We start from the raw sequence: 16,129 nt of genomic DNA, 5'->3' as shown, positions 1-16,129 counted from the left end.
AACCGTTTGAACATAAGCAGGAGCTCAGTGTTTAGGACCTAGACTAATAGTCGCCCTCGCCCGGCACCCCCTGTTGGGGTTGACCCAGGGACAGGATACACCTGTGCTACCCATAGGCAGCTCCCGAGCACTCTGGGATGCTACGGTACCACATCCTGTGCTCACTTTTCTCTAAAGAAGAGGGTGAAAGCTGTGTGTTGAAAGTACTTATTTTATCCCATGTTTTCCTGATACCCATCTGATGGCAGCAGATACAGTGCTGCTGTGTTTCCCCAGAATGAGCAGGGGGCGCCGGGGGCTTGAGCGGGCTTGTATCATCATTGATCGTGTTTTAAGTTGCATGACCAAAACTGCAGTATGCAAATGAGACCTTTTGCTCTGTTTTAAGGGCTCTGGAACTGCTGGGAAAACAGGGAGTTTAGGAAAAAAACCTGGTAAGTTACAAACCCTGATGCTTATTTTTCAATGTTTTGAATGTAATTGATAGTTGCTCCCAATCTTTGTTCGGAGGGCCGGAAGCCTAGAAGGGAAGACAACAGAATCTTTCTTGAGAGGGGCTGGAGTTTATCCTTTTCTCGGAATCCATTCATAATGTGTACATGGTGATGCACTCTAGCTGTTGCTTCACACATGGGGAGAGGAGACGTCGCTAGACAGAATGTTCTCGTGGGTTGCGAAGAAGTAAGTCAGGCAAGGTGGTGGCAAGTTGTAACTCATGGAGCTTTAAGATATGGGCGTAGCCACCATGTCCTCACCCCCTGCGAGGTCCAGGGGGCTCATTTCCTCTCCTGACAGCACAATTCAGTCCCAGGACAAATAGTGGCCAGGGTTCAAAGAGCAAAGTAGAGGTCCCATTAATTTAGAAGCCATGGGGTGGTTTTCCTCGGGTACACACTGAAGGTACGAAATTACAGTTATCCCTCTGAATTCAGTGCTGTAGTTAATGGAAACAAAATCACATGTTCTACAAATAGTACCATGAACGCGAGGGGAAAGAAGCAGATGTGAAACAATAAGGTTTGTATGGCATGTCCTCCACCTCTAGGTCATTTGAGCGTTTTTGCTATTGTGTCTGGAGGAGATGTAGATGGGGCATCCCTGGCAGGCTCCCAGGGGGGGTCTGGTGTTTCTGGGTCTGGTGCTCAGCTCCAGATGGGTTTACCTGACAAGGAAAAGTGGGTTCTTGGGTTGTCGTAGGATTTTAGTCAGCCTCCAGACACTGGAACACCTGGGTCCCCATCTCTGTTTTAATTGTGAGTGTTTTACATTTTGAATTGTCATTCCAAAGGGTCCAGATGGGCTTAACTTTGTACTGAAACCAGAGAGCTCCTCAGGCACACAAAAGACAGAAAAGAATGCTGGGGGCAGATTGCTGGCTGTGCATGCCAGGTCCTTTGAGGAGCAGGAAAATCTGAGGCCAAATAGGACACTCATTTGGACTCTCTCCACACCAGAAACTCTTGGAATCTAGAGCTAGTCCTTGGCGTGTGAGGGGAGAATTCTTACCCCCAGCACAGATTTCCCAGCGAGGACTCTCAGTGGGGCCGAGGTGTATGTAAGCTGGCCTCTTTCTTGCTTCCCCCGGTCAGCGCAAAGCATCTGGCAGGGCCGGGCCTGCCCCCTGACAGCCTGGTGCGCCGGGCTTGGTGGCCGGCGGCCGATGGCAGAACAGGGTCATAGGGGTTGCTAATGTGCTTTTTGAGCAGGAGGAAGTACCGTCAGAGGACAGGGGGGTCTTTTTACCTCTTTTCTTTCTTACTTGCTTTCCCTCATTCCTTCTTTCTTTCAAGATCTGTTAGGATGGGGAGAGAGTGTGGAGGAGGAGAACAGTTTGTTCCATATTGCTTCTAGAAGTTCCGAAAGCAGTCACTGCAGAAATGCCAGAATTCAGTCAGAGAGGGATTTTGTTTTTTCGTACTCGACCTCCTCTGCCAGTAGAAATGTACTTTTCAGAGTCTGGTGTGTGGTACTGCTGGAATTTTTCCCAAGAGATTTTTAACATTTAGGGAAAATACAGAACTGTTTATGTGGGGTTTTTTTTCCCCTGTGCTGAACTGTTTTTGCCTAAAATTCTCTTCTTAACTCCCAATTCTTTTTTTTAACTTGAAGTAAAAGTAAACATGCATTGACATGATTCCCACCTGATATTCAAGGATCCCCCTCAAAATGTGAGCCACAGAGAAAATGGCCATGTGGGTGGGGCTGAGCATCTAAAGCTACAACGTCTAAATCAGCTAGCGCCACGCTCCCAAAAGTTTCTGGAGAAAATAGAATTCCTCTTTCTACTTCCTTGTCAGGGGGGGAAGCTCCACTTGAGTTCCTTTATTCACGTACCCACCTGTGAGTGTACTGGGTGCTCGCACTGAGGGGCGGAGGGCGGGGTGTGGAGGAACGAGGCCCCCGCTGTGGGCAGCAGGGCGTTTGCAGCAATTGTGGGAGGGGCTGGGACAGAAGGTGTGGGAACTGGGGGGCAAGAATGGGGTTCGTGGAGGGAAGTTTAGTAAAGAAGTTCTGAGGGGTGATGAGGAGGTCCTAGAGCAGAACCAAAAGTTCAGCCGAGCCCTTGAATGCCGCCTCTGGATCGTAGGTCGTGGAACGGGGGCCACTGAGTGAGCTGTCTTCATTCATTGAGCAGAAAAGCAGCCCAGGGCATTGGCTTTGGTGCTGATGATCTGTGAACCCGGGAGGTGGCTGCATCTTCTAGGATTTCTCCTCCTGACCGTAACACCGCGCCGCGATGTTTGGTCTTGTTTTCCAGAAATCGCGCAGGTTATTGCCTATTATGCTGCCACAGGTCCCGAGCAGCTGACTCTGGCCCCTGGTCAGCTGATTTTGATCCGAAAAAAGAACCCAGGCGGTTGGTGGGAAGGAGAGCTGCAAGTGAGTGTCCTTTCCGTTTGTTTAAAATTCTCTGTCCAGATTTCAATGTGTAAAATTTCCAAAGGGCTATGATGTCCTTGCAAAGTACAGCACAGCCCCGCACCACCTCGTCCTGTGCTTGGATATCAAGAGATGCCCCATCATCTGAGTCCATGTGTTTGCTTTCTAAGCTTCGGGCAGCCTGTAGCAGAGCTGTGAGAGCTAAGGAGTCCCTGAAAGATGAATCCAGATTTGCTTGACTCCTGAAGTCTGAGAGTGAGTGTTGGGAGAGTGAGAAGTCACGATGAGGGGCGCCCGCAGGGTCCTTCTCACGTGTCATGACATTATGGAAGCCGAGCTTGCCATCGTTCATTATAAGGTGTGGTACGGAAGCCACATCTGTGCATCACAGTATGCTTAGTTCCCGCGCGGGGTGTGTGTGTGTGTGTGTGTGTGTGTCCCTGTGTCCTCATTTGGCCATTTTGTCGAGGCACCTTGGTCAAGGAGGGGAAGATTGCTATTGTGGTAAGCTGAAGAATAAGTACCTCTCTGTGCATGTGGGGCAGTTAGTTAAAAAATAAAAAACTAGAGAATGTGTCTTGGCCAGAATGGACCACACATTCTAGAGTGTAGTTGGAGATTCAGCTTGTCTTGGGCAGCCATAACACCTGTCCAGCAGGGCTGACCACGTTCACCTGCCGGACTCAGGAATCTGCCCATCTGGGCACCTGGGACCCACTTCCTCTTGGTCCTGCTGTGCTGACACTCCCTGAGGCTGCCCACAGATCCCCCTTCCCAGCCACGAGCTCGCTAGTCTGAGCTGCCGTCCGTGACATCTCCGCTCCAGCTTCATCGCTTTTGGTGATTTGCTCTCGCTTGAAGACAAGCCCTCCCCAGACTCTGGAGCCTCATTGAATGGCGCTCTCCCACCCCTCCCCTGAGCTGTGGTTGTCCCAGTGCCCACCCCACTCATGGTGTTTAATAGTGAGGCTAATATTACTAGCTTTTCACCCATATTTCTTACGTCTGCATGCAGGTTATCAGCTTTTTGAAGGCGGTAACCGTATTTTTTTGTCCTCACCCTCCTAGCACCTTGCTCAAAATTTTAAAGATTTTATTTATTTATTTGACAGAGAGACAGCAAGAGAGGGAACACAAGCAGGGGGAGTGGGAGAGGGAGAAGCAGGCTTCCCGCCGAGCAGGGAGCCCCATGCGGGGCTCGATCCCAGGACCCTGGGATCATGACCTGAGCCGAAGGCAGACGCTTAACGACTGAGCCACTCGGGCTTCCCTCAAAAGAGAGTTTTGAACAGTTCTCGCAATCCCCAAGAAAGTGGGTGAATTGCCAGGTGCTGGAGGGCATCTGGTGCCCTAACCAGGGGCTCTCTCATTGTGGACACACAAGCAAAGACATTGCCAGTGAGCTCCGTGTTCTGCCCTTGTGAAAGTGCAGGCGTGGGGGCATGGCGGAGTCATTGCAAGCCATATGGCGGCCTACTGGGTAGAGGAACACCCAGTGGGGACTTGCAAATGAGAGGCTGCAGTCATGGGCAGATTCATGTAAAAATAAAAACTTTAGTCCTTCAGCCAAGGGCACGAAGTCTTTCAGACCACAAGGAAAGGGAAACTTGATCCGTGTTCTAAAAGTAACCCAGATGGATCCTTCTCTGTGATTTGGCAGGTGGGAGGGCAGAGTTAAGGTAGAGGAAGTTTTCTTTTCTTTTGGTTTTATTTTCTTATTTTGGGGATAGGGAATATAGTCCCAGAGTTTAAAATTCAAAAGTGAGCAAAGGGGGATATGAAAAGGTCTCCCTCCCACCCCTGTCCTCGAAGGCAACTGTTTGTTTCTGTTTTTGTTTTTTTTTAAAGATTTTTTATTTATTTGACAGAGGGAGACACAGTGAGAGAGGGAACACAAGCAGGGGGAGTGGGAGAGGGAGAAGCAGGCTTCCTGCGGAGCAAGGAGCCCAATGCGGGGCTCAATGCCAGGACCCTGGAATCATGACCTGAGCTGAAGGCAGAGGCTTAACGACTGAGCCACCCAGGCGTCCCAAAGGCAACTGTTTTTACCAGAGTCTTGCTTCTGGAACTACTGTGTGTGTGTGTGCATGTGTGTGTGCGCACGCATGTATGAACCATTTGACTTCTCCCGTTGACATGGTTGGCTGCTCGTAGCGCTTCCCATGATTCCCAGCTAGACCCTTCCACCTCATAGAATCGCAGGTCTCAGCTCACCCCCTTTGAAAACAAGGTCAGGTTTAGACCCCCCATGTCCTGTATATGCTGCACGCATGGCATCTCGTGTTACCCATAAGAAGAGCGCAGACGTGAGTGTGACTCTTGGCTTACCACTAATTGGCTTGTGACCCGGAAGCGGTCACTGGACTTTCTGGGCCTCACTTTCTTTATCTGGGAAACGGGAATAGTCATAGTATTCTCCCTCCGTAAGTGTGCAGGTAAATGCACGTGGGATGCTCAGCGCAGGCCCTAACTCATCAAAAGCACCCGAGAAGTGTTGCCTGCTATTATTAATAGTATTTTATTATCAGCATCGTCACTATTATCCTCAAATCCATACGTAATGTTGGCATTCGCTGTCATCTCTGCATCCCCTGAAAGTCACATGCGAGAGCCAGCGCCACCTGAGTGGGCGCTCTCTGCTGGACATACGTGCCACCAAATTGGGATCCACCCAGTCCAGCCCCTGCAGACTCATTCCAATGACTACCTCGGTTTGAATTTTAGCTGCAGTGTTTTCGTTGTGAAATACAGGAACTCAGAGATTCTGCTGTTTATACCAGATGGGTTGCAGTTTTACGTAAACCTGTAGGTGCCGTCTGTTGCAAAGTAGGCTGTCTCCTGAACAATCATGACCCTTTTAAGCATTTTGATGTCATTGTTGTCTTACTAGGCACGTGGGAAGAAGCGCCAGATAGGCTGGTTCCCCGCTAATTACGTAAAACTTTTAAGCCCCGGGACAAGCAAAATCACTCCAACGGAGCCCCCGAAGCCAACGGCGTTCCCAGCAGGTAGGCAGCATACGATCTCTCCTTGGAAAACGGTCCGCGGGTCACTGTAGTCCCTCCACTTGGTTTCCTCATGGAGTGTCTCAGAGTGGTTCTCGCATCTGCTGGAAACACTTCTTGTACTTGCTGGGACCGATCCCCGACTAATGTGATATGGAATATGTTTTTCAAAAGGGCCAAGTATCTAAGCAGCTTTGCTGTTCTGGGTACAACAGAGCCCTTGTTGGAACTCTCTTCCTTAAAGGAGTCATGAATGCTGTGGCATTAAAGCCAGATTTTTCTCTTGATTTCCTTCCAGCTATTTAAATTGGGATTTGGGCTAGGGGGTGAGGGGACAAAAAGGGACTACTAAATATAAATGGCTGGGGTCTAAATAGGTCAGGAGATGGAGCTGGAGGCCACGGGGGTCTGTTGGTTGTAATGTGCTGCTCACTGAAGACTAAAATAACTGCCCTGTGACATTTCCTGTGAACAGAGGGGGCTTCGCTTAATGGACAGGATGTTGCACACGTTCCCCTAAAGGACTCAAAAGAACAGAGGGCCCCGCGGCTGAGCCTGTTGGCTATTTTCTGACCGAGGAGACCAAATTAGATGCTTTGGTAATATTTGAGATGGGCGAGGTTAGGGGAGCAGGAATCTGCTCTCAGGTCTTCAAGCCACCAGTCCTTGGGTGGCATTTCTGGAAAATGCAGAATTTTCGGTTGTGTCTGTGCTATACATGCCCAGTGAAATACGATGAAAACTTGGCAGCCTTTGCAAGAAATGCAGGGATTGGCAAAGTGGGACTGTTCCCAGCCCCAGCTGGGCCTCTCTGCCTGCGCTGTGGCCTGCCGTGGGCGGAGGGGGTGGGGCCAGCTGGACCCCCTCTCCCTTGGGGAGGCCTGGCGGGAGCCCCTTCATCAGATTGGTTGAAACCCAAAGAAATAATTTGCCAAAGTGATTCAGTTAACTTGCAGAACCTAAACCCGTAGATAGCCTGGTTGAGGAAGATTAATGAGCGGCCCAACCTAACTGTGCGGACTTCTCGAAAGTGTGCTCAGGCCAGGAAACAAAAGCAGTTCAACCTCCCACAGGTTTGAGGGAAAGCGAGAAGAGGAAGAATCGTTCATGAGCGGGGCGATTTCTTCCTTTGGGACCAGATTTTGAGCCACAAAGATTGTAGCAGAAGAAAACACTGATTCTGCTTTTCAGTAAGATTTGGATTTTGGGGGGGGGCGGGTCAGCTGATTAATTACCTCCCACTTTTTAAAAAAAGGTGGGGGGAGGGGAGAAAGAAGGAGGCAGAGCAGTGTGGCTGAGTCCCCAGGATGCACCGCCGTCCTGTGCAGTCAGCATTCCAGGGGCACGTCCCTCCGCTCTCTCAGAAGCGGTTCCGAACGCATTCAGTCATCAGCGGAGATTTTCTGCTGCCGTGTAAACACGAGAAAGAGGAAGGTATCACACCAGCTACAGAGTTAGTGTGAGATTCTGCTGTCGCCTTGGTTTTTATGCCCTCACGTTTTGCAAAGCCCCTGAGAGCTGACCCGCTTAACCGCGTCCCGTCCGCGGAGAGCTGCGGTCCCGCGCGGGAGTAGGGGGGCCGGGAGCCCACACCAACCCCTTGTGCGCGCCCCGCGGCCCTCACCCGGCCCTGTCTCCCGCAGTGTGCCAGGTGATCGGCGTGTACGACTACAGCGCCCAGAACGACGACGAACTGGCCTTCAGCAAGGGCCAGATCATCAACGTCCTCAACAAGGACGACCCCGACTGGTGGAGAGGAGAAGTCAACGGCCAGGTGGGGCTCTTCCCCTCCAACTACGTGAAGCTGACGGCGGACACGGACCCAAGCCAGCAATGTAAGTGCTCCTGGCGGCAGCCCTGCCTCTCCCCTCTGGTTTCTCACGGTCACACGCGGCATTGCTCCGATTTGGCTGAGCTTTGGTTGCAGAGCGGAAAGCCAGACCATTGCTGCATTCACGACAGTCTCTTTGAAGACCTTCTGTAATGCAAGACTTTGTCTTGTGGGGTTGTTTTTGGTTTTTTTGGTTTTGTTTTGTTTTATTTTCACTCCTTCTGTAGCATGACCCCTCCCTCCCCTCCCCACTTTTTTCCTTTTTTTTTTTCCTTTTTTTAAATCATTTGGCACCATGCTGTTGACATGCCTGACTCATTTTCCTAGCTTGAATTTTGCTCATTGTTTTGTTTTGCTTATGTGTTGTTTTCCTCCTTTTTCTAGGAATCATATGTTGTCCATCCCCCCCTCAGGCTTGAAAGTCCTCAAAGAGACCCACTATCCCATATCACTGCCCAGAGGGATGATGGGAGATGCAGCCTTGATCATGTGACTTCCAGCATGATCACCTACTGCCTTCTGAGTAGAAGAACTCACTGCAGAGCAGTTTACCTCATTTTACTTTAGTTGCATGTGATGACAATGTCAAGCTATTACTTACAGAGATAGAAGCGAACCTTACAAAAAATACACAGGGTAGTGGGTCCTTTTGTGGCTTTCCTAGTGACTCAAATTGATGTCCCCCCACCTTTGCACACAGGTGCTTTCAATAGTTTTAAAAGTGTTTTTTTTTTAAAAATATATTTTAGCCTTTTAATAAAAATCAATAAATTACTCCTTTGCTATTTCCGTTTTGCAAAAAGACCCACTATCAAGGAATGCTGCATGTGCTATTAAAGAAATGTTCCAAATGTCCATAAATCTGAGACTTGATGTATTTTTTTTTCATTTTGTCCAGTGTTATCAACTAAATTGTGTAGTTTGGGTCTCCCCCCTGCTGTAGACGTACAGAGGAATTCAGTATATCTGTTTTTAAAGACGTGTAGAATGACCCCAATTAAACAGAAGGTGTTTTGTGCTTGTTTGTGTGTATCAGATGTATCTTGCTGAGCATGTAATAATACATCCTGTGCCTAAGAAATTAGTTCTTCCCCATGGCAAAAGCTACTACCTTGTACGATGCGCTAATCACATTGCATTAATTGGATTTTGCACAGTGACCCTGTAGCCCCGTGAGAAAGCACCTGCGTTTTTGTTCGGTCTCAGATTTATCTGGTGGAGTTGGTGTTTTCTGTTTTGGGTTTTTAATTTGGCGTGTTTTCATACCATAAAAGCAGTAGACGACACCGTTGGCAGTGGTGACGATCCGCAATACCCACAATCTCTTCTCGGTCTCTGTTACGTGAAGTTTTTACTGCAGTTCCTTTTCATGGAATGACCTATTTCGAACAAGTCATTTTCTTGACAAGAAAGAATGTATAGAAGCCTCCCTGTGATTAATTTCCAATGTTTACATTTTTTAACTAGACTGTGGGATGTCTGCAGCTTAATAATGAAACGGAGCTCCTGGTCTGTGTATGTGTCCAACGCGTGCTAGCTGAAGCCGTGTGTGTCTTTTTTAAACACTAGTTGGAAGCTCTCAATAAAAATGCCCGTTGCTGACAGCACAGGAGACCGGGTAGGGGAAGCCTCGAGCCCAGTCTCCCAGTTTCCACTGATGCCTTTGTAACCTGCAGTCACATCTCCCTCGGGAGCAGCTACCTGTGCTGGGGGGTGCATTGTGAGGCCCTCCTCCAGTCCCGGGCGCAGGGGCCGGCGCGCCGCCTCCTCCCCTCGCCCTTCAGTATTTTCATGGATTTGAATGTAAGATATATAAATATATAAACCTGCGGCTTTAACAACTGTAATATGCCCTTTTGAATTAGTGACATGTATAGATAATTAAATTCTTCATATAAAAGTTAGATGGAAATGTCTCTGTGTTTTGGTGTTGGAACCTGGCCGTGGTGACGGGGGGCCAGGCAGACTAGATGTCAGCAGGGGGCCAGCGGCCCTGCGGGTCCCTTAGGACGCTCGGGCTTGGAGATACAGACCCCGTTCCGCTCCTCACTGAGTCTTCTCTGAAGGGCCCTCCCTCTCGCCTTGCTACCCCCCCCCCCCCCCCCAGCCTCGATCAAGGAGTAGAGGATTGCCCCTTACAAGATGGGTTTTGAAGACTAGAATGGCCATGCAGCGGATGTGGCTGTCTCCTCGGGCTTTCGGCATGTGTCATTGACCCCTTGACAAGGTGTGTGAGGGGACTCGGGGCACAAAACATTGTTCCGAAAGATGGATCGTAATCTCGGTCTGTTGAACAGCCAACAGAACGTGTGGGTGGGGATGGGAACTTTCACGCCTTCCATACCGCTGTCCCCATCCGTTTCTGCCCTGCACACGCCAGTCTGGTCATCTTAGCGGAAACAAACCAGTGTACACGGTGACGGAACTCTTTGTGATGATGATCACGCGCTTGAGCCATTCAGTTGAGTGATTTCCTTCATCAGCTCAGCAAATAATTGGGGGGGAGGTGCCCCACTGGGTTCTCAGTAGAGACAGGGTCCCTGTCTTCTTGGAGTCCGTGTTCTAATGGGAAGAACAAGCAGAAACCAAACTACCGCAGTCCGTGTAAACGTGGGGGGGTGAGTGTGGTCAGGTGCTAAGTTCTGTGCCGGAGGAATGGATGCAAGGACGCCCAGAGCAGATGGGGCAGGGAGGGCGGCAGCAGGGAGAGGGGCAGAGAACCCCTCTGGGAGGAAGTGATACTTAAGCTGAGACCTATAAGCAGTAGGGGCCAGATGCAGCCGGGAAGAGAAATGGCTCTTCTGGGCACAGATGTCAGGACATAAAAAGGTCAAGAGGTGGGTGGGGAAATCTCCGTCTCCAACTTCCTCCCGCCCCCCACTTGTGGAGCAAGGATCAAGGCAGCGAGCCCCATCTCTTGCCCAGGACCCCTTCACCCATGTAAGCCAATGTTGCTTCTCTAGCCTTGAGTTTGGCTGGAAGTGACTCACTGTCAAGGTGGGAGCTCTCTCCACAATCCCTCTCTGTCGATCATTCTGTAGGCTTCTTGCTGGTTGGCAGAGCTGACATACATTGTTCCCCAGGACACTGCTCTTTCCCCTCACAAATCATTCAGTTTGCATTTGATCAGAGGGGATCCGTCCGACCCAGCGCTCCTCACCCAGGGGGAATGCTGCTGGTATCTGGCGGATGGAGGCGGGGGGTGCTGTTACCTGTGCTAGGACGCAGAGTGGCGCCCCAGACACCAGAGGATTATTTGGCCCCACAGGTCACCAGTACCGAGGTTGAGAGGTTAGAGTTCACCTGGTTGTTCACGGCCCAAAAGGTTGCCTCGTTGCTGGCGGCTGAGTTCGTTCCAGTAACTACTGTTGAGTAAACATAATCATTTAATAAGTTGCTGCGCTGTATCTGTAGCATAAAAAATATCCCAGAATCTTGGTTCTGTATTTTACAATTGATCTTATTCTTGGCTGTTCCCCAAACGGTGCAATTTGGTATAAATCCTGTTCTCAGAGAATCTGGTTAACAAAAATTTGTTGGATAAAAGAGAGGGAAAGCATCTTTTAATTAAATTAGCGAAGTCATGCTGGGTATCTCCTTTGGCCCCAGAGTTTAAAGATGTCAGATTTTTTTTTTTTTGAGTTGTTTGTTAAAAATAACTGGTCCTCAAATCATTTTAATTTCATAGTTGGTGTTGATTTGTCATGTGAGTGAACGTTCGGTACAGCGGCATGTGGACGAGGAGAGCACGGATGAGACCACCTTTCTCTTGCGGTTTTGAGTTGCCTTCCTAAGGCCAGCTGCCTATCCACGCCGCAGAGCAGGGCCCCAGGAGCTGTAGGAACAGAGCGGTGGCCAATGGGCCATAGCCCAGACCCCCTCTGCACAAAAGGGTGTCTGGGAGAAGCTGATCTAAAGCAAGGATTCAGGGGCGCCTGGGTGGCTCGGTTGGTTAAGCGTCTGCCTTCGGCTCAGGTCATGGTCCCGGGGTCCTGGGATCGAGCCCGGCATCGGGCTCTCTACTCAGCGGGTAGCCTGCTTCTCCCTCTCCCACTCCCCCTGCTTGTGTTCCCTCTCTCGCTGTGTCTCTCTCTGTCAAATAAATAAATAAAATCTTAAAAAAAAAAAAAAGAAAGGGGGCGCCTGGGTGGCTCAGTTGTTAAGCAGCTGCCTTCGGCTCAGGTCATGATCCCAGGGTCCTGGGATCGAGTCCCACATCGGGCTCCCGGCTCAGCGGGGAGCCTGCTTCTCCCTCTCCCACTCCCCCTGCTTGTGTTCCCTCTCTCACTGTGTCTCTGTCAAATAAATAAATAAAATCTTAAAAAAAAAAAAAAGAAAAGAAACCTCTGTGGGTGAGACCTTTTCACTCCACCCATAAAAATCTACTTTGGGGGGCGCCTGGGTGGCTCAGTCATTAAGCGGCTGCCTTCGGCTCAGGTCATGATCCCGGGGTCCTGGGATCGAGCCCCGCATGGGGCTCCCTGCTCGGCGGGAGGCCTGCTTCTCCCTCTCCCACTCCCCCTGCTTGTGTTCCCTCTCTCGCTGTATCTCTCTCTGTCAAATAAATAAATAAAATCTTAAAAAAATAAAATAAAACAAGGATTCATTCCTTTGTAAAGTAAACAAATATTACACCATTACACCTATGGTGGAAACTGGTGTCTGCCCAGTTTCTGGAAGGGAATCGGGCAGATCCAGACTCCTGGAGCAGATGGTGACTGGGCTCTCTACGCCTTTTTTGATCCCATCTGAAGAGAAAAAAAAAACCTGGTAATACCAGCGTAAGAAAACCCTCTAAACAGTAGGTTGACGCGTATGAAATCGCCAGTACTCCTGTTTCTCACCCATAAAACAGCAATTCCTGTTGCTCAATACAATATACAATCACCTTGGCATAGAGTAGGTTAGGTTCTCAGAAATATTGTTTGGATGAGTGGGTTGAGCAATGAATGAACAAGAAGGAAGCACTGGGGTTCCGTTCTTGGTGCACCACATCACCCCCAGAGAGGACACCAGGGTGTATCTGCAGTTCCTTCCCTTTAGCTGTGAGTTTCCCAAAACCAATGGTGTCCTTGCAAGGAGGTTGCTCCTGGGGTCTTGCTCATCTGGTCTACGAAGAAGGCTAAGGATGGGGGATGTCAGCGTGTGGCAATCTTCGTCCCGGCCGGGTCTACCCCCGAAATGGGGCGTAGGGAGGCACCCACCCAGATCACAGCTGCGGACGGGCCTGCCCAATCACGGCTCTGCTTCCTGGCCAACTGAAAATTCTTTCTGAGAGTGAATATTCATTTTTTTTCTTCTAGCAAATTTATAAGTTAATCCTATTCATTCTTTTTAGTTCCAAAAATACCCAAGAGAATTTTTATGGGAACTACATTGACTGCTAGCAGTCCTAAAATGCACAGGGAAAGAAAAAAAAAAGCATCTTCTTTGAAATGTCTGATATTTTGGATCTGGTGGGATAGGGGAACATAATAAGGTCAAAGTTCATCGTAGCTTTATGTGACTGTTTCACGTCAACCAGAGTTCTCTTGGGCCTTTCTTTACGCAAACTCCACTCACGAAAAACCAGATTTCCAGATTGTTTCCTGGTGTGTAGCTATTCCATTATCTCTCGGGAGAAAGTTTGATCCTTTAAATTAAACACTCCCCAGGCATTTTTTTTTTTAAAGATTTCATTTATTTATGTGAGAGAGTGAGAGCGTGAGAGCCCAAGCAGGGGGAGAGGCAGAGGGAAAGGGAGAAGCAGGCTCCCCGCTGAGCAGGGAGCCTGACGCGGGGCTCGATCCCAGGACCCTGAGATCCTGACCTGAGCTGAGCCACCCAGGTGCCCCTTCGCAGGCATTTTTAAGTGATAGGACTTGATTCACAAAAAAATCCGTAAAGATTTTATTTATAAAAAGTGAGAATCCACTATAAGACTATATCAGGGCGATGTGGGGTTAAGCACACGACCTCTCAGGAGCTACCAGGTTATTGTTTTAAGCTGTCCACAGATTATGTGTGTGTGTGTGTGCGCGCGCGCACACGTGCAAACACCGACGGGGACGGTGATTTCCAGGGGACTTAAATGCCTCTGTCTTTAGCTTGGTAACACTGGGTGGGATGGTGAGGTCGGGGTGCAGTCTGAAAGCAGACACATCATGCTGTAGAAGATTCTGGCCGCGGCCGACAGCTGCCGTCCCCACACCTGCAGGGCCCCGAGGGTCAGAGTGATGGTGCAAGCCTCGAAAGAGGAAGTGTCCCTTCCTTTGACTCGGCCCCTCGTTTTTTAAAGTTGGGCAGGTCCTCCTCTTCACGTGGTTTCTCCTGAGTGAGTTGGCAGGGGAGGTGCTCTATCTGCCCTTTCTCATCAAGGAGCCCATTCTCAGTCAGAGTTGAACAACTCGATTCCCCTGGTGTCCCCTTCTTCGTCTTGTGCTGTCCCTTCCCCTCTTGGTCCCTGTGACTCACACGCAGGCACACTGGGTCCACTCGTCGCACTCCAGGCCCCGCCAAGAAAGTGGTGGTGGTGGTCATCGTGGTGGTGTGTGTGTGTGTGTGTGCAGAGATGCTCCCCGTGGATTGTTCCATGAAGTGTGTGTGTGCAGAGATGCTCCCTGTGGGTTGTTGCTTGAAGTGTGTGTGTGCGTGTGTGTGCGCACAGAGATGCTCCCTGTGGATTATTCCATGAAGTGTGTGTGTGTGTAGAGATGCTCCCTGTGGATTGTTCCGTGAAGTGTGTGTGTGTGTGCGTGCAGAGGTGCTCCCCATGGATTGTTCCTTGAAGCGTGTGTGTGTGTAGAGATGCTCCCCACGGGTTGTTCCATGAAGTATGTATATGTGTGTGTGTGTGCGCACAGAGCTGCTCCCCGTGGATTGTTCCATGAAGAGTGTGTGTGTGTGTGCATGCATGCATGCGTGTGTGTGTGTGTGCAGCGATGCTCCCCGTGGATTGTTGCATGAAGTGTGTGTGTATGGGCATATGTGTGTGTGTGTGCCCAGAGATGCTCCCCGTAGATTGTTCCCTGAAGTGTGTGTGCGTGCAGAGATGCTCCCCGTGGATTGTTCCATGAAGTGTGTGTGTGTAGAGATGCTCCCTGTGGGTTGTTCCGTGAAGTGTGTGTGCATGCAGGGGTGCTCCCCATGGATTGCTCCATGAAGTGTGTGTGTGTGTGTGTGTGCGCGCCCTTGCAGAGATGCTCCCCGTGGATTGTTCCATGAAGAGTGTGTGTGCGTGCGTGCATGCATGTGTGTGCAGCGATGCTCCCTGTGGATTGTTGCCTGAAGTGTGCGTGTGCACGTAGAGGTGCTCCCCGTGGATTGTTCCATGAAGAGTGTGTGTGCGTGCATGCGTGTGTGTGCAGTGATGCTCCCCGTGGATTGTTGCGTGAAGTGTGTGTGTGTGTGCATGCAAGGTGCTCCCCACGGATGGTTCCATGAAGTCCGGATCTTGGAGAAGGGTGGGCACTTGCCGAGGCTCTGGGAGCTACAGTGATGTTCTCCAAGGCGGCTCCCAGACCCCCTGGCTTGTACCGCGTGAGGCCAGCAGCCCCTCCGAGGCAGGCGCCTCACACAGTCACTGCTACCGCTGTGGCAAGACGGAGAGTGGCTTCCTCTTCCGTGTGTGGTTCGCTCCCAGCTGGGGGTGGGGGCCGCTGCCAGACTCCAGCACATTATGGCACCTGCTCGGTGCGCAGCCTCCTCCGCCTTTCTGGTCCTCTCAGCCCGACTGCGGGATTCGCTGAAGACACGGGCTTGCCGGAGACGCCCGTCGTGCCTCCCCAGGAATGATTGCCATCGCGTCTCCACCTCCATTCCTGGCCTCTGCCAGAAAAACCTGGCGCCAGATTCACCGACAGCTTATTTACAAGTTCAGTGGGATATTTCTGTCCGTTTCTCTTAAGACTTTGGAATATTCTTCTGCGGGCAGATAGTGGGGGGCGGAGGGGTTGACATAACTGTATCCTGGGCTTTTAGAGACGCTGGGAAGGGATGCAGGGTGGTGATTCAGTGCGTGGGTTCAAATCCCTGCGCTGCTCCTTACTGGTTGTGTGATTGTGGGCAAGTTACTTAACCCCGTTGTGCTTCAGGCTCTTCATTTACGTACGGAGGGACAATGATAGCTCCAAGCAGACAGTAAGTCCCCACCAGGTAATAGCCTTGGAGAGAAAGGGCATCTGCACCTGGTCCCCAAGCATGAAGGAATCCACTTTACTGGCTTCCTGCTTATTTGCAATGAACCCAGACCGTGGAGGGTTGTGCGCATTTTTTAAGACTGAGGGGTGTGTGCATTTTAAGACGTTACAGAAAACGTGCTTTTGCAGATTAGGGATTTCAGAGAGGAAAGACTGGACGGCTTCCTTAAAACCATCAGACATCTCGTTCACTCGTGCACACGTCCAGGCCCCTTTCTTCCACCAGTGGGAGGCCC

The 16,129-nt window shown here is 50.3% G+C and overlaps 1 protein-coding gene across 2 annotated transcripts in view; it reads left to right on the top strand.

Annotated features, from left to right (window-relative positions):
• Positions 1-16,129, top strand: part of ITSN1 (intersectin 1) — a 159,719-nt gene that overhangs the window by 92,272 nt on the left and 51,318 nt on the right. For both annotated transcript variants that reach the window (XM_044913500.1, XM_044913508.1), the window contains 4 exons: positions 389-434; positions 2,759-2,880; positions 5,771-5,888; positions 7,529-7,720. In XM_044913500.1, the coding sequence (XP_044769435.1) occupies positions 389-434; positions 2,759-2,880; positions 5,771-5,888; positions 7,529-7,720 (478 nt within the window). The remainder of the gene's footprint in view (positions 1-388; positions 435-2,758; positions 2,881-5,770; positions 5,889-7,528; positions 7,721-16,129) is intronic.

The sequence above is a fragment of the Neomonachus schauinslandi genome, chromosome 1, assembly GCF_002201575.2.
Source record: "Neomonachus schauinslandi chromosome 1, ASM220157v2, whole genome shotgun sequence".
Lineage (NCBI taxonomy): Eukaryota > Metazoa > Chordata > Mammalia > Carnivora > Phocidae > Neomonachus > Neomonachus schauinslandi.
The sequence above is the reverse complement of the archived record's forward strand: the minus strand, read 5'-3'. Positions and strand labels throughout refer to the sequence as shown.